This window comes from Anopheles gambiae, chromosome X (assembly GCF_943734735.2).
Source record: "Anopheles gambiae chromosome X, idAnoGambNW_F1_1, whole genome shotgun sequence".
Classification (NCBI taxonomy): Eukaryota; Metazoa; Arthropoda; class Insecta; order Diptera; family Culicidae; genus Anopheles; species Anopheles gambiae.
The window spans coordinates 12,211,115-12,231,320 of NC_064600.1; the positions used below are offsets into that span (position 1 = coordinate 12,211,115).

General features: G+C 45.0%; 2 protein-coding genes across 2 annotated transcripts in view; one reads left to right on the forward strand and one right to left on the reverse strand.

The window, feature by feature from the left end:
• Positions 1–871: 871 nt before the first annotated feature.
• On the reverse strand, positions 872–2,942 carry LOC1272409 (max-like protein X). The gene is made up of 3 exons (XM_311211.6): positions 2,429–2,942; positions 1,970–2,347; positions 872–1,863 (listed from the first exon to the last, which is right to left on the reverse strand). The coding sequence occupies exons 2-3, from the start codon at positions 1,977–1,979 to the stop codon at positions 1,139–1,141; spliced, it is 735 nt and encodes a 244-aa protein (XP_311211.5). The 5' UTR covers positions 1,980–2,347; positions 2,429–2,942; the 3' UTR covers positions 872–1,138.
• Positions 2,700–20,206, forward strand: part of LOC5666780 (RING finger protein unkempt homolog) — a 28,124-nt gene continuing 10,617 nt past the window's right edge. Inside the window, exons 1-12 of the mRNA XM_061663294.1 lie at positions 2,700–2,796; positions 6,699–8,079; positions 8,438–8,647; positions 14,390–14,812; positions 14,907–15,109; positions 15,196–15,428; positions 15,508–15,804; positions 15,892–16,003; positions 18,129–18,260; positions 18,343–18,595; positions 18,682–19,000; positions 19,938–20,099. Coding sequence (XP_061519278.1) covers positions 8,015–8,079; positions 8,438–8,647; positions 14,390–14,812; positions 14,907–15,109; positions 15,196–15,428; positions 15,508–15,804; positions 15,892–16,003; positions 18,129–18,260; positions 18,343–18,595; positions 18,682–19,000; positions 19,938–20,099 — 2,409 coding nt within the window. The 5' untranslated portion in view covers positions 2,700–2,796; positions 6,699–8,014. The remainder of the gene's footprint in view (positions 2,797–6,698; positions 8,080–8,437; positions 8,648–14,389; positions 14,813–14,906; positions 15,110–15,195; positions 15,429–15,507; positions 15,805–15,891; positions 16,004–18,128; positions 18,261–18,342; positions 18,596–18,681; positions 19,001–19,937; positions 20,100–20,206) is intronic.

The following is a 20,206-nucleotide window of genomic DNA, read 5'->3' on the forward strand; positions in this document are numbered from 1 at the left end:
TTTGCTTACCGAATCCAACTGAATAGCTGCAGAGCCTCACGGACAGCAAAAAAGATTGAACATTTGGATATGCTTTCTGCGATATGGTCAAACATCTTCATTCCAGAATGCATTCAGAACGGAAGAACTCAAAAGAAGTACATTCTAAGCGAATACCAACTTGTGGATATGTTTATGAACATGATGAATATTCTTCTTCACCAGTTTTTAAGAAACAACCATTTGCGATAGGTCTAAGAGGAGGTGCTAGAAAAACAAAGTATACCCTATGTATCTTATAGGATACGAATGATGTATGATTTGAAAATGTTGAATTTGCACATTCCCATGGTACATTGGTTAACTCGCACGACTTAACAACATGCACGTCGTGGGTTCAAGCCTCACATGGACCGTCTCTCCATAGAAAAACAAACTATCCGGCTGCGTGGTACATGCTAAGAAGTCTTGAGAGGTAGGTTGTTACGCCACGAGGAAGAATAACAAGAAACTCAAGCTCTGCAGCTGAATCTTTGGAGACTTATGAATCTTTTGAGATTCATGAATACCTAGAGGTTCGTGAATCTTTCGAGATCCATGAATCTTTTGAGATTCATGATTTTTTTAAATTCATTTATATTTGAGATTCATAAATCTTTACGATTCTTGAATCTTGTGAGATTCATGAATGTTTGATATTCATGAGTCTCACATAATCCCATTGCAATCGAAATTCAGATTCATTGAATCATTTCAAATGTTCATTCAGATTCATTAATCATGACCAAACACTATTATTAAGCCCAGACCCAACACACTATACTTATTAAAAATGAAAATCGCACAAAATTGAAAACTAAGCTTACAATACCAAATCCTACATCCTTTGCGATTTACGTTTGTATGTATATATATTAACCAATCTATTCTTCCCATTGCATAGTCGGCAGCTAAGACCCTCCCACGTATAACAAACATGCTCGTACGCTTTTTGTTTGTGATGTATAGATATATCCGCCCAGACAATACGTCCAATACTGTTCCTGAGCATTGAGTAACAAAATAAAAAAGGATACAGGGTGAAAAAAAAAAACATGTACAACAGCAAACAGTGCATAATAACGAATGTGCGACGACTCGCTCGTTCTCTCTCTTTCTCTCAGTTCATCTCCCGGTTGCCCAGGTCGGGCGCCCCACTGTCCGCGGTACAGTTCGCGGTGATGTGGGCCAGCATCCGGTTGACGACGTCCCGGAGCAGGTGCGGCTTGCAGTGCTCCTCCAGCCACGGTATCACGCCGGACGTCAGCTCGGCAAAGTCGCTCATCGGCAGCTGCTCGAACGTGACGAACATCTCGTCCATGATCGCCTTGAACACCTGAAACTTGACATCGTCGCTCAGCCGGGCCTCGGTCCGGCCCGGCGACGTCTGCTGGTGCTGCAGCATGTGCTCGTAGTTCTTCTTGATGATGCGCAGCGCCATCACCTCCTTCTGCAGCGAGGCCCGCTCCTCCTCGAGCTTCTTCTTGTTCTGCTGCAGGTAGCCGATGTAGTCGATCGACTTCTGCAGCACGGACGCCTTGCTCAGCTTGTAGCCGGACGCGTCGGTCTGCTGGCAGGTCGGCACCAGCTCCTGCAGCGAGTCGTACCCCTTCTTGATCGCGTCGCGCCGCTTCTGCTCCGCCTGCGTGTGTGCCTCCCGCCGGCGCTCCTTGTAGCTCATCGTGCTGCTCTTGTTGTCGCCCGAGTCCTCCTCGTCCTCCGAGTTGTGCGCGGAGGAGGTCGGTGTGTGGATGCTGCCCGCGCTCGAGCACCGCGAGTACATGTTGCGATCCTTTTCCGGCGGGCTGGACGGTTCCATCTTCATGTCCATCTCGTACTTGATATCTGAGCGGAAGGCGGAGGAAAAGTAAAGCGTATGGTATGGTGTATGTGTGTGTGTGTACGATAACAGCCTGCACGTGTTGTGCAGCTCTGCCCCGGACAAGCTTACTGTCGTTCATTTGGCCCGTTTCGTTTTCCTGCGTTCCTCGGTGTGTGACGTGACGGAAGGCTTTGCCGCGTTCAGGCACAGGTTTTTGCAGGTAGTTTTACCTTTTGGTGCGATAATCACGCAGCAATGAGTTCACCGCCTCGATTGTTGTCAGTGTCTCAGAACGGCGACGCAATGATGGCGCCCTACAACTGATAAGACGTGTGCCACTGTGCGCACCGAGGGGGAAAGAGTGAGAAAAAAGACACTCACACACAGGGACGGTTGCCTATTTGTAGCACACAATGAAGGGCTGATAAACAGCTCCCTTTCTCTTTCCCTCTCTCTCTCTCTGTGTCTTACATACTGCCGCAGCACTTCCGACTGATTGGTGATTCACTAAAAATAAAATAAAAATACGTCTCGTGCAGAAAACGGCACACAGTTCACGCAAATGTTTGAATTTTTATCTCGTCTTACCAGAACCAGCATTCCACGTTCCTCTTCACGTGTTGAAACGTGTTGTCACACGACCTATGCTCCTTGATATGCTCCGATCCGATGTAATCACGGCACAGCTCGTGCGGTTTTATTTTGTGTGCTTTTTTACGGTGCGCAAATTTAGCACCAGCAGCAAACAGAGGCGGAGAAAAATAAACAAGCGAAAAGTGCCTTTGTTTTGGATTCTGCACACCCCCAACCTGCCGTATGGCTGTTGACAGCTGATCGGGTCGGGATTGCACAACGTGTATGTGTGTGTGTGTGGCTGTTGTGATGCGCTTGTTTCGCTTGTTGCGTAAAAAAACGGTTTGTAAAAGGTGCAGAACAAAATGGTGCAGGAAAAAAGGGTTCGTATTTTAACAAACTGTTTTTGCCGTGGTTTGGAATAATGGTAAAATATATTCAAGAAATTAAAATTAAAATTGATTCTACCCACGGTATATGCAGTAAGCCTACAGCTGCAAAAAGGCCTTTTCGGAACAATCTCAACCACAGGGTGACCAGAATGGCCGATTTATTTGTAGTTCAACCATTTTTTTTCTTATCATTCTGCTGGTTTACAAACCAGCAACTTGAAATTAACGATACAGCAATTATCCGCAGTTCGCGATACTCGATGTACGCGAATTCGCAGTACGCGATTCCTCTAAATTTGACAGCTCCATGTGGTTTTTGCAAATATTTTAATTACGTGTAATAATTTATGCTCTTTTTGAATTTCCTTAATGTTTTTAATACATTTTGCATTAAATTTGTGCAAAAGATACCTGTTTTGTAATAAAAAACTTTAATGCAAAACTCTGTGGCGATATATTTCAACCCTCGAACCGGTAGTGTAAACTATTTTTCCATAGGAATCCGCTCTACGCGAAATCTCGAAATACGCTATCCCGTACAATAGCGTATATTGGATAATGACTGTATTTCATATTTACACAATTTACTGACAATTCACAATCACTTCACTCAATATTCATTCTTCAATTAACGAATCTAACTTATGCAGTAGCAATGAGATGATTGCCGGCGTCAGTCTTTGACACTTTGACAAGAGCCACCTAGTACCGATGACATGCATTAAAAAGCTATAAAGTTCCACCAAGTTCAGTACCCTTTCTTAACAAGCCTTCAAGTTCCATCATGAACCCTACACATAGTGTTAATCAGCCGCAAAGTTTCAAAGAGTACCATGTGCCTGTTAAAAAGCTCCATAGTTCCGCAAAGTACCGTCTATCTCTTAATCAGTCACAAAGTACGACATCGGAACGATTTTTCGTTAAACAGCCTCAAATCAGCTATAAAGTACGAGCTGGCTATTTGGGTCTGATATTATTTTACTTGTATAGAAGCAAAGAATAATTGAATGATGGTCGATGGTGTTATTAACCGTGTATCTGATTATTAGTTGTTAGTATTAATTTTTGCTTAGAAATTTAGAAGGCTATTAAAGCTACCCAAGCGCCACGGATTAAGCTTAAACGACTGTGAAATCAAATATCCATAGAAACAAAACGAAAGCTCTTTAGCTCGACAGGTCGGCTCAATCGATTGCGTTTAATAACTCATCATTATATTACTGTCCTTTTCTTGCAATGTGCTTCGCCTATCTTTGTCTAATAATAGCCTATGTACCCTTCTAACTTACCGAGCAAAAATCTATGAGAATGGTCGAGTGGTCTTATACGTGGGTATTTTCAACAACGAACATTACTCATATCTCACTTGCTTCAGTTCTGATGGATCACAATGATTTATACAATCGTATCACCGTTTTAGTTCTACTGCGGAGGGAAGGAGAAAGCTCTCATAGCGAGGAAAGCTCCACTGTGTGGCTCATGCACCAACAGACGGCGCCACCAGCTTTTTTTGTTGGTTTTTTAGAGTGCATCAGTCGTTACTATGTGCTAAACGAAGCCTTTTAAGATTCCTTTAAGGTTGAGAGCTTGAGCCGTTTAGAACCCGTTTAGTGGTCGATGAGTAAAAATATTACGATGAGTAAAAAGAAGTGTTTATTGAGCAATCCACTCAATCTTCAAAGTTTTCATTTTTTTTGCATGGCGCTTGAGGAGCCTCAAATATCTTGTATGGAATATCTTGTAACGCAAATGGAAAAAACCGTTCTGGTCGAATCTTATCATTCTTTCAAGAAGGTTTAAAATTCTAATATCTAGTCAGAATTTTCACTCCAGGCAAAATTACTCGGCAAAATGACTTACATGGCTGGAGACCGTGAAATTCGACTAACGCAGACATTCTAGATACGGTCCCCATTAAAAGTGCATCTCGGGGAGCGGCTGTAATCAAATCACTCAAACAGAACAAACCATAAACCTAGGAGAAATATAGTAGAACGTTGATTATCCGGGAGCGGATTAACCGGCGAGCGGTTTAACCGTCAATTTGACAGTTGGCCAATCATGGCGAACATTTTCTGCGATGGTCAGCTTAGCAAAAACATTTATTGTGTAGCTATCTAGAGTCTAGTGATATTTTTTAACTTCATTTTTGATAAAGAACAATTGTTAAATCTATTGTTATTGATGCTAAAAATATTCTATCAGTGATTAATCGATTGGTTTAAGGTGAATTCTTAGCAAAACCTGTGAATTTTATAATTTTTATATGAATTACACACTTCTTGGTCCATTATTCGCGGACATCGATTAACCGCCCAAATAGCCAGAATTGCTTAAGCAGCTCATTTTGGCACGCTAAAGATCGCTGCTCTAATTCGCCTTTTGCAGTAGATAAACAGCATCAAAGTTCCAGGCGGTCCTTCTAAATAGCGCCTAAGCAGCTTCCTTAAGCTACGGTGCCGGGGATTATTTTTCTTTGTGTTTTATTTTCAAGCAAGCGTCATCGATGAAATAAACAACAGGATTTATTTTGTTTGTGTACATGTGTTTATTTTTCAATCCTTAATATTCATAAATTACACGAAACGTATCACAATTTACTGTACAATCACAATCACTTCCTTCAAAATCCCTTCTTCAAAGAACTAATCTAACTTGTACAGCAGCAATGAGATGATTGGCGGCGTCTGTCTTTGACACTTTGACAAGACCCACCTTGTACCGATGACATGCATTAAAAAGCTATAAAGTTCCACCAAGTTCGGTACACGTTCTTAACAAGCCTTAAAGTTCCATCATGAACCCTACACATAGTGTTAATCAGCCGCAAAGTTCCAAAGAGTACCATGTGCCTGTTAAAAAGCTCCATAGTTCCGCAAAGTACCGTCTATCTCTTAATCAACCACAAAGTACGACATCGGAACGATTTTTTGTTAAATAGCCCTAAATCAGCTATAAAGTACGAGCTGGCTATTTGGGCGGCATCCGCACGGTCCCGAGCTGCTCGAGTAATCGACGTTCTACACCCAAGTGCCACAAATCCACTAAACGACCACTAAACGGCTTCTAAACGACTCAAGCACTCTACCTACACGGAATATAGAAAGACTTCGTTTAGCAGACGGCAAACGACTCATGCATTCTAAAAATAGCAAAAAAGCTGATGGCGCTATCTGTTGGTGGGATATCCCAACCAGTTGAGCTTCATCGCTTGGAGGAGAGCTTTCTCATTTCCTCTGTACTGTTGTATGGTTTCGCATTGAAGTTATGCATCGCTAGAACTAGAACGGCGATACTGTTGTTTAAATACTAAACTCCAATGGACACCACCAGCACTGAAGCAAGTGAGATTTTAGTAATGGTCGTCGGTGTTGATACCCACGTATCTTGACCACCGACCATTCATATAGATTTTTGCTCAGAAAGTTAGAAGGCTATATAGGTAATGATAAGAAGAAACTTGTCGAAACACATTGCAAGAAAAGGATAGCAATATAATGATGAGTTGTAATACGCCATCTATTGATCAAACCAATGAAGCTGTGGAGCTTTCATTTTTTTTCTATGGATATTCAATTTTCCAGTCGTTTAAGCTTAATCTGTGGCGCTTGGGCAGTATTTTACAATATGTTTACCCTTTTTTCTTCTGCATACCACCCAAATCTTGTTGTTGAAGTATCACTTTGGCTCTATTTATCGACTGTTTTCTTTTTTTAATATAAAATTTGCCGACCCACCACTGTATTGTTAACCTTACCTAAATCAGCTTTTACACTTCGCAATGTTTAAATATAATATTTACCGACCCACCACTGAAGTGTAAACTTTACCTAAATTAGCATTAAAACTTCCCAATGTTTTTCAACTTCCTGCTCCAACGATGTCTCGGCTAGTTCTCGCACGGGCGCTCGCAGGTGTGTAGCAGGTCGCTGGTTTCCACCTAGCTCCGGTCCTCTACCAACCTTGGCCGAATAGGCCCTAGCACATGCACGTTCATCAGGCAACACTCGTACACAGCAACACAGCAAACAAAAAAAAGGCCTTCCCAAAAGGGTAGTTTTGGCACTCAGCGACACATCCATACACACGCGCACACACGCACGCATTAGTCTGACATCGGTAGCTGGGAGCAGTAGGTTTTTGCGGCTGGAGAGACAGCAGCGTCTCCACCAGACACGGGAACAGAGCGATACAGTGTAAACGCGAAACGACGGAATAAAGGACGTGCCAGCGCGCAGTGAGCGCATTCGGTTTTATTTTCCTCCTGGCGTGCGTGCGTGCGTGCGTGCGTGTGAACTGTGTGCAAGCGATGCATCTGTGAAATTCTGTGACCGTGAACGAACGGCAGTTTTTGTGTGTGTGTGTTTTCATGTTTTTGCTTCGCGTTCGATGTACGCGTGTGTCTAAGGGTGTCCCCCCCCCCACCCGCAACTGATCCCGTGTTTCTGTGTGTGTGTGTGCGTGCATAAACTGAATAGTGAAGGAAGCCACGGGCAAAGTGTGGTGAACTTACAACAAAACGCCATTTAGCACGTCCCCCCCCCCCTACCCTCCGTTCCTCTCATCACGGTTCCGTGATTGAACCGTGCGTGCGCTGCGCGCGTGTGTGTCATTGTAGCTGTGTAGCTGTACACACACACACACACACGCACACCCCGTGTGGGATCGATGTGCGCTTTGGTGGAGGATGCATTTGATGGAACATTTGGTTGGTGCGAACTCCAATCGAACGGCGGCGGTCTCTCTGATGTGACAAAGAAGCAGCAGCAGCAGCAGCAGCAGCAGCGCTAGTGTGTGAGGCAGCATCGTGTCTTGCACGCGCGTGTGTTTGTGCTTGTGCCTGCGTGTTTGCGGGGCAAGGAGCACAGCGAGGAAAAGCGACGACGCAAGCGTTCTGCACCACCACCACCACCGCTACCAATCCACCTCATCCATCATTTCGAGCAAGGGAACCGATATTAGAGGGAGAGAGAAAGAGAGAGAGAGCTAAAGAGAGAGAAAAAGAGGGAAAGAAGTGTTTAGGAAAAGACGCAATTTTTGGATCGCTCGTGGCTTTGTTGTTTTTTTTGTGTTTTGATACACACATACCCACAAACACACCATGTGGGGGAGCTGGAGCGGTCCCCGCCAGTGATTGCACCGTTTTCCACCACTCACCGCCCCTCCCCACCCAATTACAGCGTAAACAAAGCAAAAGCCTCCAAAAAAAATGGCGTCAACCGATCCAACGAAATCTTTGTTTACTACGCAAACGGAGAAGCCCAACCATTACACGTAAGTTGTGTGTGTGTGTGTGAGTGTGAAAAGCATCGTTTTTTGGCACACACAAATGCACACATAGTTGTACACACGCGCGCGCATACACATACAATAACAAAGAAAGAGTCAAACGGCGAACGTACAAAAGCGCCAAAAAAAGTGCGATGTGCATGCGTGTGTGTGTGTGTACGTAAAAAAAAAGAACAACACGGGGAGGAGGGAGGAGATATTGCATTCCATTCTCCTGTGTGCATGTGTGTGGATGTGCATAATCTTTAAAAAAAAAACCCCACGTTTGACCCATTCAAACAAAAATGCTAATTTTTGTATTTGTTGTTTTCCTCCGACCCCCCTCCCCTCCCAACCCCTCCAGCTACCTGAAGGAGTTCCGCGTGGAGCAGTGCCCCTCCTTTCTGCAGCACAAGTGCAACCAGCACCGGCCGTTCGTCTGCTTCAACTGGCACTTTATGAACCAGCGGCGGCGGCGCCCGGTCCGGCGGCGCGACGGCTCGTTCAACTACAGCGCGGACAACTACTGCCCGAAGTACGACGAGACGACCGGCATCTGTCCGGACGGGGACGAGTAAGTAAACTGCTGCTCCTTCGCAACAGTCAACAGAACAGGAGCAAAAAAAAAAAACAGCACAAAAAATAGCTTCAGAAAAGTGCATCGGGAAGGCAAGAGGGCAACAGTCGGTCGGAAGCGTGGAACAATGTTTGGAAAAGAAGCAGGTTCTGCACACACAGACACACACACACTCAGTCAGAAAATTGCCTTTTCTTGTGTGCAAGAGGTAGCAAATGCTTGCTTCACACCAGAGCTCTCTCCCTTTTCACAAAAAAACGCGAAAACACAGGAGCCGTGAAAAATCGGCCGCTTACAGGGTTTTCCAGCGGCTCTCATATAGTTGTGGGACATTTTTTTGACTCTTTCCTATTGGAAGTGAACTTCATGTGCTGCAAATTGGACTATAGGGCACCCTTTTCGGACATGCTCCTTGGAAAATCCTATTGGATTTGTCCAACAAGGGTGCTGTAGAGTCCAGTTCCCATTACATTAAGTTCATTTCCCGTAAGAAAGAGTTAATAAAGTGTCCCACAGCTATGAAAACTGCTGGAAATCCCTGTATGTTTTATGGCCGTGTGTGTGTGTGTGCGTGTGTGCTTCCCACATAGAGTACCACACTCAGACACACACGTTGATGGAATGCAGTTAATTTTCGGAGACAAAAAAGAAAAGCAGCTTTGGGAAGCTCCTCGCCCACATTTAGGGTTCGTTTCGTTATTTTTGGTGTGCCACACCACCACCACCACCATCACCATCACGACGTCAGCAGCAACCAAAGGGGATGGGAGGAGGATGCGTTTTCACACACTTGTGGCATCCCCGCCGCCTTTTGTTTCTACATGTGTGACACAGATGTGTTTGTGCGGGGAGGTCATCAATGATACACTTGCACTTTTGGCAGTGGAAAAACGTGAAACCGCTCCATTCCATATTGTTGATGAAAATAATAATAATAATAATAATAATAACACACACACACAGCAGGAGCACCGAGCAAATGGAGGAGTGGAATGAGCGTGATTTGGATTTGTTTACTTTGCGTGCAATTGCAGCAACGGGCGGCCGCATTAACACCCCCCCCCCCCCCCCCCCCCCCCCCCCTACCCAACCATATGTTTGTTGCACCACGAGGCGAGGCGAAATTGTGTGTGTGTGTGTGCGAATACAGTTAAAAAATTCACGACAAAAGCGGCTGGGTTGCGAAAATGTCCTACCACCCCCTCCCCCCCCCCCTCCGATAAATTTTTTAATTTGTTGCGTTTTGTTTTTTGTTGTTGTTTTGTCTCCACCCCCTGCAATCATCATACGAACGAAGCAGAGCATAATTGGAAGCACTGACAGAAGGAAGGAGGAAGGAGCGGGGTAGTAAAATTTAACGTACTTTTTGTTTTTGCCGTTGCTGCTGCTGTGTCTTCGTTTTTGCGTCTGTTTCGATTATTGCGACGTTAGCAACATGGGACACCACCCCGTCCCCTTTTAAATCCTCCCCACCCCTTTTAAACCCTCCTTCCAGCAGTAACATTACACACACACACACACACACACACAGTGTGTTAAAGGCTGTGCAGGAGTGTGTGTGTGTGTGCGTGCGCGCGCGCGTGCTCGCTCCTTTGTGTGTGCGTGCGCCATCTTTGTTATTTGTAATTTTGTAATCTTTGTTTTGGAGACGCACTTGCTCTCTTCCCTCCCTCTCTCTCTTCCTTTCCTTTCCTTACCCTTCCCTACGGCTCAAGCAAAAACGAATACACACACACACACAACCATAAGATAAAAGTAACCTGGTGACTTTGTGTGCGTCTCTCTGTGTGTATGTGTGTGTGTGCGCGTTTGGAAGAGTGTTAGAAAATAATGCATGTTGTGTGCGTGTGTGTTTGTGTCCGTAAATGGCGTATTACTGAATGTGCATCTTTGGTTTGTGCTTGTGTGCGAGAGAATCCAATCCATGCCAAAACTCAATACGTAAAATGTGCTAATGTTTGTTGGCATTTGTTGGGAGCGATAGAAGCAACAACAACAAAAAAAACAACAATTCACAGACACACACACATATGTTGGCAAGGTTAAAATTTATTGGCAAAAAATGTGTGCATTTGTCATTTTGTTTTTTGTTTTTTTTTTTTTTTTTGTTTAATATGCGAACCATCACTATAAGCAAGCGTGTGTCATAAAAGCGAGGGAGCGGGGGCCAATATTGTAGGCTGGAAAATGGGTGCGGAAAAGTAAAATAAATACAAGTTAGTTCCATATTCTTTTTTCTTTTTTTTTTGTTCAAATTATTCGATCTCGAGGAACAGACAGTCATTGAAAATGGGTGCGGAAAAGTAAAATAAATACAAGTTAGTTCCATATTCTTTTTTCTTTTTTTTTTGTTCAAATTATTCGATCTCGAGGAACAGACAGTTAAAACGCAAAAGGGAAACACACAAACTATTATTTGTCTAGAAGCTGTGCAGTAACATTTTTCAACAATCGCAGACTTGCCTTGGGCAGGAATCCTCAGGAAAACGCAGGGGCAGGTGTGGCGTTGGCTGGGCCACTTGTTGCCCGGCAGGGAACTTGCGAGCGGGGAAATGTTCCTAAGTGTTGCGTGTTGCTTTACATTCTCCTCCAATGCCGTACAGTGAAGTGCAGCTGTCTTCCCGGTGCTCTAACGGCGTGCCAATATTACTGATCAGTCACCAATCAACCCACGGGCAATGGCGGTAATTCCATCCACAATCAACAGCACCAACAGCAACATCGCGATCCGCAGTTTTCGCGTCCAACAAAAAAAAGGGACGAGCGCATTTTCCGCGTTGCCCGGCAATCATCGTACCAGCGCGGCAGAAAGTGTCTATGTGTGTGTAGTGATGTAAAATTGCAAAAGCAATAAAACAATATGTATATATTTATGCATGGAAACGGCAATGATGGTGTTACCCCCGTTAAAACGGAATGTGCAAATCAGTAGCAGATAACAATCGTGTCTGATTGCTTATACCATCACCACCACCACCACCATCACTGGCATCAATCAATTAACTCCGGCGTCTGCGCGCGCGCGGGCACCGATCGTCGTCGTCGATTTGTTTTATTATGCTTCCAGCACCTTTGGGCTGTTGGTAAATTATACCTGGCTTGGCAGGTTCCAACAACTACCACCGCGCGCGGAGTGGTCAGTGACAGGGTTAATATGATGAGGCAATCGCACAAGAAACAGTCACAGGCAATATAAATAGAAATAAAACACTCCGCAAGGCGCTTCGGTCTGGGATTTTGCGTTGGTGGCGGACAATTTGGTAAAGCACAAAGGGGCAAGCAACGAAACTGGCCAAATGCACCCTAAGGTTAGCAATAGTTAGCAGTTAAGGTTAGGACTAGTTACACAATTGCATTGGCGATGGTTCGTGTTATGAAGCGACTTCAGTTCATTGAAAACTAACTTCCAGTGCTGCAAAATGTCATGAGCATCACGTGATCATCACCACCGAAAACAAGGAACATATCCGTGGTAACACAGCTGTTCATTGCTGATACTGTCAATGTCATAAAAAAAATCTGACTGAAACAAAATCCATGTCAGCGTCACGTACTCAATTGTGATAATCAGAGGTGATGCTCGAAGAGTAGGTGTGATCAATACATGCTTGGTGACATTTTAGCAACCAACGCTTGATTAGATACAACGCAACATTCTGACAGACAAGCTGAGCTTAATGCATAATCATGTTTTTTTTCTGACTGTAGTAACCAACAGTCATGACTGAAACGAAGCTCAAATCAGCTCACGTACACAACTGTGATGATCAGGGGTGAGACTCAAACAGTTGGTGGAACAATCACATGCGTGGTACCATTTTTTTAGCACCCAATTCTTGGTCACTCACTAGTTCGTGACATTTTCTGTCGGTGATAATCACGACATTCTTGGAGTATACTGGTATATATGCAACAAAATGGGCATGTTTTCTCGTTCTGTCTGGTTTGATGCATGCCCCTTTTTTGCTCGGAACGTCTCGCACGCATCGCATATCTCCCACGGCTATCGTGATGATCACCGGCAGTAAATGTCGCCATCAAGTGACTGACCAAGAGTTTGTTGCACAAAATGTCACCAGGCATGTGATGGTCACAACAATTGTTAGAGTCTCACCTCTGATCATCACAGTAGAGCTCGTGACGCTGACATGATTTTGTTTCAGACGGAATTTGTTATGACTATGTCAGTGACATTTTGTAGAACTGAAAAAAGTCAAGCATGTGATGGTCGCAACAGCGGTTTGAGTCTCATCTCTGATCATCACAATTGAGTACGTGACGCTGACATGGATTTTATGTCATTCAGATTTTTTATGACATTGACAGTGACATTTTACAGCACCGCTAACTTTAATCTACTTCACACTAGTAGTACAAAAAAAGAGAAAAATTCAACAAACAATACGGTTTAGTAACCGATGCCTCAGCCGATGTCGGACAATCATAGCTTTTGTCTTGGCGTTGTGGAGGCGGATTCTCCATTCAGCAGCATGGCTCCCTGCAGGATGTCCAAGCAACGCTGAGATCCAATGGCGCTGCCTTCTGCTGGTGTTCTACCCTTCGGGGTCCTCATCGGGCTTCGGGATCACCTCAGCGCACTTCCAGACTTGCGGGAAAAAATTGAGTGAGAGACAGCTATTGCATTATTATTGGATTGGATTAGATTGGAATTACACTATTGGATCCATTCATATGAGGTTTCAGCAATGAGTGATTCGAATCTCAAATCAAATCACTAAAGATGCATAGATCTGTGAATTTCGCAGGATTAATGATCTTTGAGATTCATGAATCCTTCCAACCAGGCGTTCAGTTTCATTGAATCATTACAAAGATTCATTCAAAGTTCATGATTCCGAATCAGATTTACCCAACACTAATGTGAACAAGCAGAGTCATTGTTCGATTTTGAAGATGTCTAACGGAAGTATTGAAGTTACCATCAAAGGCTGGGGCCTTCGCCTGTTTTGAAGTCGTATGATGGTACCTTCAACCTCTGCGACGGTGACACGCTCTTCGGGTGGTAGGGCTGGAGGTATGTATTATCAACCGTGATGTTAGTGATCGTCGAAACTTGTACGTCGTGAGGGGTAGTCATGATAAGACCCAGGTGATATGATGCATCTGCAAATTGATTAGCCCACAAGTGCGTTGGATGACCTAGCCCGTCGTGATGACTACTTGCTCTGGTGGGCTGCTGTTTAATGAAGGCATCGGTCGCGGTTTGTGTTTTAGAATGGATTGTGTCTTGGGTATGCTCGTCTAAGGTCATAATTTCCCGATTCATCTTGCAGTATGTCAATTGCTGACTCTATGGACTTTGGTGTTAAGAGGTACTTAAGTCGACTAGATACTTCGCTCAATCATGGTTCCGGTTTTGCTTGTGTCAATTTTTAACTCAGCATACACTGAACTTCAATTCATTAGAGCTTGGAGTCCCTAAGAATGCCCGTAAGACCTTAATTTGGCAAAGCTCACAGATGATTGGTATAAGCAGTCGTCAAAAACGAAACAGTAAGAACAATGCAGCGTGTTCTCCGATTTCGATGCATGAACCCATGTTCTGCAGGCAGAAGTTAAGAAGAGAATGGGACAGGGGAAAAACAAATAAACAAAAATAAAACCATCCAACCCATCGGGTTCGTCGCCTGCGCTGCTGCTCCAACTGTGGTTGTGTGCGCTGTTCGAGTTCGCACGTTTAATTTGTGTCTGTGTGTGTGTGTGCTGTCCCTTTTCTAGCTGTCCGTTTCTGCACCGGACGGCGGGCGATACCGAGCGGCGCTACCATCTGCGCTACTACAAAACGTGCATGTGCGTGCACGATACGGACGCGCGCGGCTACTGCGTGAAGAACGGGCATCACTGTGCGTTCGCGCACGGCATCCACGACCAGCGGCCGCCGGTGTACGACATCAAGGAGCTGGAGGCGCTGCAGAACGTGGAGGACGCGGGCGACGGCGGCCTGAACGGGCCGAACGTGCTGGACAAGGAGCGCAACCTGATGAACGAGGACCCGAAGTGGCAGGACACGAACTACGTGCTCGCCCACTACAAGACGGAGCAGTGCAAGCGTCCGCCCCGGCTCTGCCGGCAGGGGTACGCCTGCCCGCAGTACCACAACAGCAAGGACAAGCGGCGCAGCCCGAGAAAGTTTAAGTATCGGTAGGTGTCACTTGCCGCAGGTGTGCGCATCATGAGTGGGGGCGTTTATTTAATTTTTATTTATTTGTTGGTGTCTCCTACCCCACGCACACAGTTCCACGCCGTGCCCGAACGTGAAGCACGGCGAGGAGTGGGGCGAACCGGCCAACTGTGAGGCCGGCGACAACTGTCAGTACTGTCACACGCGCACGGAGCAGCAGTTCCATCCGGAGATCTACAAATCGACCAAGTGTAACGATGTGCAGCAGGCGGGCTACTGTCCCCGCTCGGTGTTTTGTGCGTTCGCGCACGTGGAACGTAAGTGGAAGGCGCTTCTGTTTCCCCACCACCAGCCAAATGCGTGCAGTGCACTAACCCATCTGTGTTCTTTTTCGTCTCTCCAGCGTACATGGTGATGGAGGAGGATCCGCAGGCGCTCGCCCTGTCCGACATGCGCTCGTCCGTGCTGTCGTCCGGCGACGGCGGAGGCAACGGCAGCGGCAATGGCGGCGTCTCGGTCGGCGGCGTGCTTGCACCCGGCGTGATCGGGGGCGCTGGGGGCGGCAACGTGCCCGGCGGGCCGCTCGTGTCGGCCGTCGTTGGCTCGCACAGCAAAAAGGATGCGCAGGATCTGGCGGTAAGTGGTTTGGTGCGTTGTGAGCGCACAGCACCCTGGCCGTGTAGCGTTGTGTACTGATGCGGGTGGGGGCGGGCAGAATTTCTCCTACTTCCAGCTGCAGCTGCAGAACGGCAGTGCCGAGAGCAGCGAATCGGCCAGCACCAGCAGCCTCGGCTCGAACAACAGCTCGCACAACAAGGCGCCCGGGTCGCACCTGCAGCAGCAGAAGCACGGCTCGTCGGCCCTGCTCGGCAACGGGCACGGCGGTGCCGGCAATCCGCTCGGCGGGCTCGGGCTGCTCAGCAACGGCGGCCCGACCGGTGCCAACAGTGGCAGCGCGAACGCCAGCTCGCTGCTCTCTAACCTTGACTTCAATCCGGACCTATCCAAGCAGGTGCGGCGTGGTTTTGCGCGTGGGATGGATTGGTTTTTTAATTACTTTTTTTAAATAAAAATTATTTAATTTTCTTCCTATTTCCAGATGGTTGCTATCGACAATGATCTCTCGCTGAATCCTATCGAACGCGAACAGCGCAAGCGCATGACGTGTTTGACCTTTAATATGTTTAATGTAGGCTCGCCGCTCGAAATGTGTAAGTTTTAGCATATGTATAGCTTTTGCTACAGTTTACCGTTTCGGTTATTTATTTTTATTTTTTTTATTTATTTTTTTGTACTGGAGGTACTCACTTGCAGCAGTTCAAACTGTTGCAGTTTGCTATGCTATCTTTTCAACCTCTCTTTCTAGGGGTGAAAGATGGCACGATCTTCATGGTCATGGCTTTGGTTCATAGGGCCAAGTTTACGCTTAAATTTGTTTGTCTTGCATTTAAAGTTTATCTCGACATTATGCACTGCGTGAGATAATAATAACACCACACTGCTTTTTTGTTTGCAATAATTTTGAAATTAATTTGTTGATTGAGGTTTGTTTTGGCTCAGAACGTTTACCTGTTTTACACCTTCCAAGCACATTGCTTCTAATTTTTGAATTTGAATTAAAAATAGTTCGATCACGTAAAGACAGCTTTCTGTTGCTATAGATAGATAAAACAGACAGTTTTTGGCATTCTAAAATGATTTATTTGTGAACATTTCGAGCAGATCGTGTAACACCCGCTGTAATTTTCCGTACTTTCATTCCTAATTTGTATCAATGAAATGTATTTTCTTTCCTGCAATGTTTGCTATGTGTTAAAAGTATGTTTTCGATATATTACAACAAAAAAAAAAATCCAACTCGATTACAGTAGGTGATCGCTAATTGGATGTGTGGATGTGGAGTGCTTTTTAACTGGAGGATCGCTAACTGGAGTGATTCTCAGTTGAAGCACACTTAAACGTCAAAACATGAAACATCTAGAATCTCATGAAGAGAAACGTGTCGCAAATGTGCAATTTTCACACAAATTTTGGGTCTTTTGCCTACGTTTGCTATGAATTTATGCCATCACACGAATTACTATACTTTATATCAATATAAATGAAAAAACAAACGTTTGGTATTTTTATTCCAGTCAACGCCAATCAAAACAATCAATCCGTAGAAACGTCACTCCAGTCAGCGAACGTTGTTCGTTAACTGGGGCTGGTTTACCTCTCAGTTAGCGCTCATCTACTGTATCTTATTTCGCATTTCTTTTGGTGAATAGTCTAGCATAAATAAAAAAAATCCAACACAGTGAACCCCCTCTTAACCAGAGTTTAATCCGTTCCAGGGACTCACTCGTTGTACGAAAAACACTTGTTTTGGTAAACACATTATTCAGCACAAGTAAAGGCCGCTTTACAGTCGAAATGAACGTGAAATCGCCCGGTGAAACGTTGACAATTTATTTTTTACATTAAAATCTGGCGAATCCAGCCGCTCTGTCGGCGAGAAATTATTAAAGCTTAAATCAAAACAAACAAACAAGACCCGTTATGACCATATCGCCCATACGTAGGACTTTGTAAGATCATTTCCATATAATTAATGTTTTAATTATTCATTTTTTAATGATATAAATGAGATAAATAATATTAAATTACTATTTTAGCATGGGTTTAAATGAATAATATGTTAAATATTAATATAAAATTTTATTTTAACATATATTTAAATCTTATTACTCAGTTTATAATGAATTGCTTAGAAATAATTTTAAAAAGCTTTCGTTGAACCATATGGCTTTTAGCCGTTGCTCAATGATTACCGATCTTGATATTGATTTCACATCAGCATCGAAAAACGTACCCAGGAACACAAATAATATTGCTCGTTATTGGAGTTTTTACTCAAGAGGTATATTTTGATTTGCTCGTTGTGTGAAAAATTCGTTACACGGGGGGTACTCGTAATGAGCGGTTCCACTGTATATTGAAGTAATGTGCTTGATAGGTGTAACACAGGTTATGTTCACACTTAGAACTAGAAAAAAATCATAATCGGTAAGGTAAATCCACAATTAACGCAAAAAAAAGGAAGTGCTATTTTTATTTCATGCAGTGTATTTCCGAATGCGCGGCACGAACTGCTTCCATGATTAAATCTTTAATTTTTGTCATTGTGTAGTTTCGGAGATCGGAAAATTAAGTACTTGCAACATACCCAATGACAGATTAAAATGTAAACAACAACGCGCACGAATCATCAAAATCGTGCTTATACTTTCTTTGTGCACCCGTTAAGATCAACTAGCTTATTGATTTATTCTTTTTCCTCCCCCTCTCCCCCAGACGAACAAGCTAGGCGCGACAATATGCATGGGTTTGAAAATTCGATGTCCGGACTGATGTCCTCGGGACTCCTGCCTAGCAGCTCGGCCCCGGTAAACATTCCAGGCTCATCCATGGGCAATTCAATTTCCGGTAAGGCATCTATTGCAGCCGCTTTTTTTTGTTTGTTTTTGAAGCATGAGCATACCTTTGCATTCTGTCGCTCCCTGTCTAGGCATTCTGCAAGGTACATCCGCACCGGTGAACATTCCTGGCAGCTCTCTTGGCCACAACTTTAGCCCCTCGTCCCACTCGAACCTGTTCGGCCTGCACGACCCGTTCGGCACGCATCACATAGGGAGCGGTTCGGCACCGAAGCTTAGCAACAACTCGTACGGCCACAACCATACCGACAACTTTTTCTTCCATTCGAACAACATCATCTCGCCCGTGCTGGGCGACGGTCTGTCCGCTAGCCCCGAAATTAGGTAAAAGTTGCATGGGGAGACCAGACAACCGGCTGGCATTCATCTTTTTTCTAATCCACCGCGTTCGGCTCTTATCGTTTCCGCAGAAGAATGTCGGACCTGAATCCGCTCAGTAGTGAGATAAGTAGTAACACAACGAATTTGCTGTTCGGCGACGGTCAGCACCATCAGGGTGGTCCGCAAGCACAAACTCCTTCGCAGCAGCAGCAGCAGCAGCAGCACCATTTACATCATCAGTCACAGCAGTCACAGCAAACTCCTTCGCAGCAACAACAGCAACAGGCTCAGCAAGTCCCCCAGCAGCAGCAGCAGCAGCAGCAAGCGATCAACTGGGAAGAGCGCGTCCTACAGGCGACAACTGCCTGCGAAGCATGGAAAGCACAAATGGAGGAAAGCAACCGAAAGGTATGTTCTGCCGCTGCTGTAATTGGCCTCCCAAAACTGCCAAGATATGTACAACCAGTGCTGCAAAATGTCACTGTCAATGTCATAAAAAAATCTGATTGAAATTAAATCCATGTCAGCGTCACGTACTCAATTGTGATAATCAATGGTGATACTCAAACCCATTGGTGTGACCAATGCATGATCCGTGACATTTTTGCGACCAACGCCTGGTCAGTCACTATGTCATGATTTTTTTTTACTGTGATCAATTCTGCAAAATGTCACTGACATAGTCATGACAAATTCCAGCTGAAACAAAATCATGTCAGCGTCACGAGCTTTACTGCGATGATCAGAGGTGAGGCTCAAACAGTTGTTGCGACCATCACATGCTTGGTGACATTTTGTGCATCAAACTCAAAGCAGACAGAGCGAGAAAGAATGGCCTTTTAGTTGGCGTGTGCTTCCAAGTATATTCCAAGAATGTCGTGATTATCACCGACTGAAAATGTCGTGACCAAGTGAGTGACCAAGAGTTGGGTGCTAAACAAAATGTCACCATGCATGTGATTGGTCGCCCAACTGTTTGAATCTCACCTCTGATCATCTCAGTGGTGTACGTGATCTGATTTGAGCTTCGTTTCAATCATGAGTGTTGGTGACTGAAACAGTGGCATTTGGAAGCACTGTTCACAGCCTGAAAAAATCATGATAATGCTTGCGCCGGCATTAAGCTCAGCTTGTCAGCCAGAGTATCGTGTTGGATACAAGCATTCACATGTCGTGTTCGGCATGTCATGACGCACTTTTATTGAGTATCAGCAATGAGCAACAAGCTACCACGGATATGTGCCTTGTTTTCGTTGGTGAATATCTCGTGAGGCTCATGACATTTAGCAGCACTGTTTATGTAACCCTTTTTCATTCGCCCACCCCATCTGCCCTCTTTTTTCAGACGGCCATTGCCGAACAGCAACGCGATGAAGCGCTGTCGCACGTGAAGGCGCTCACCGAAAAGCTGGAGCAGATGAAGATGTCCGGCAACAACGGTTGCCCGCCGAACTATCGTCCGTGCGATTTGCGCGGCATGCCGCTGGCCAAATTGAAAAGCATACAGGTAGCAATCGCAGTCAGTGGCAATGCTGCGGAGCAGGCCGTCCTGCTGTACCACTTTCTGCACTAACACACCGGTTCTTTTTGCTTCTTCCTTTTTCGCATCTTTGC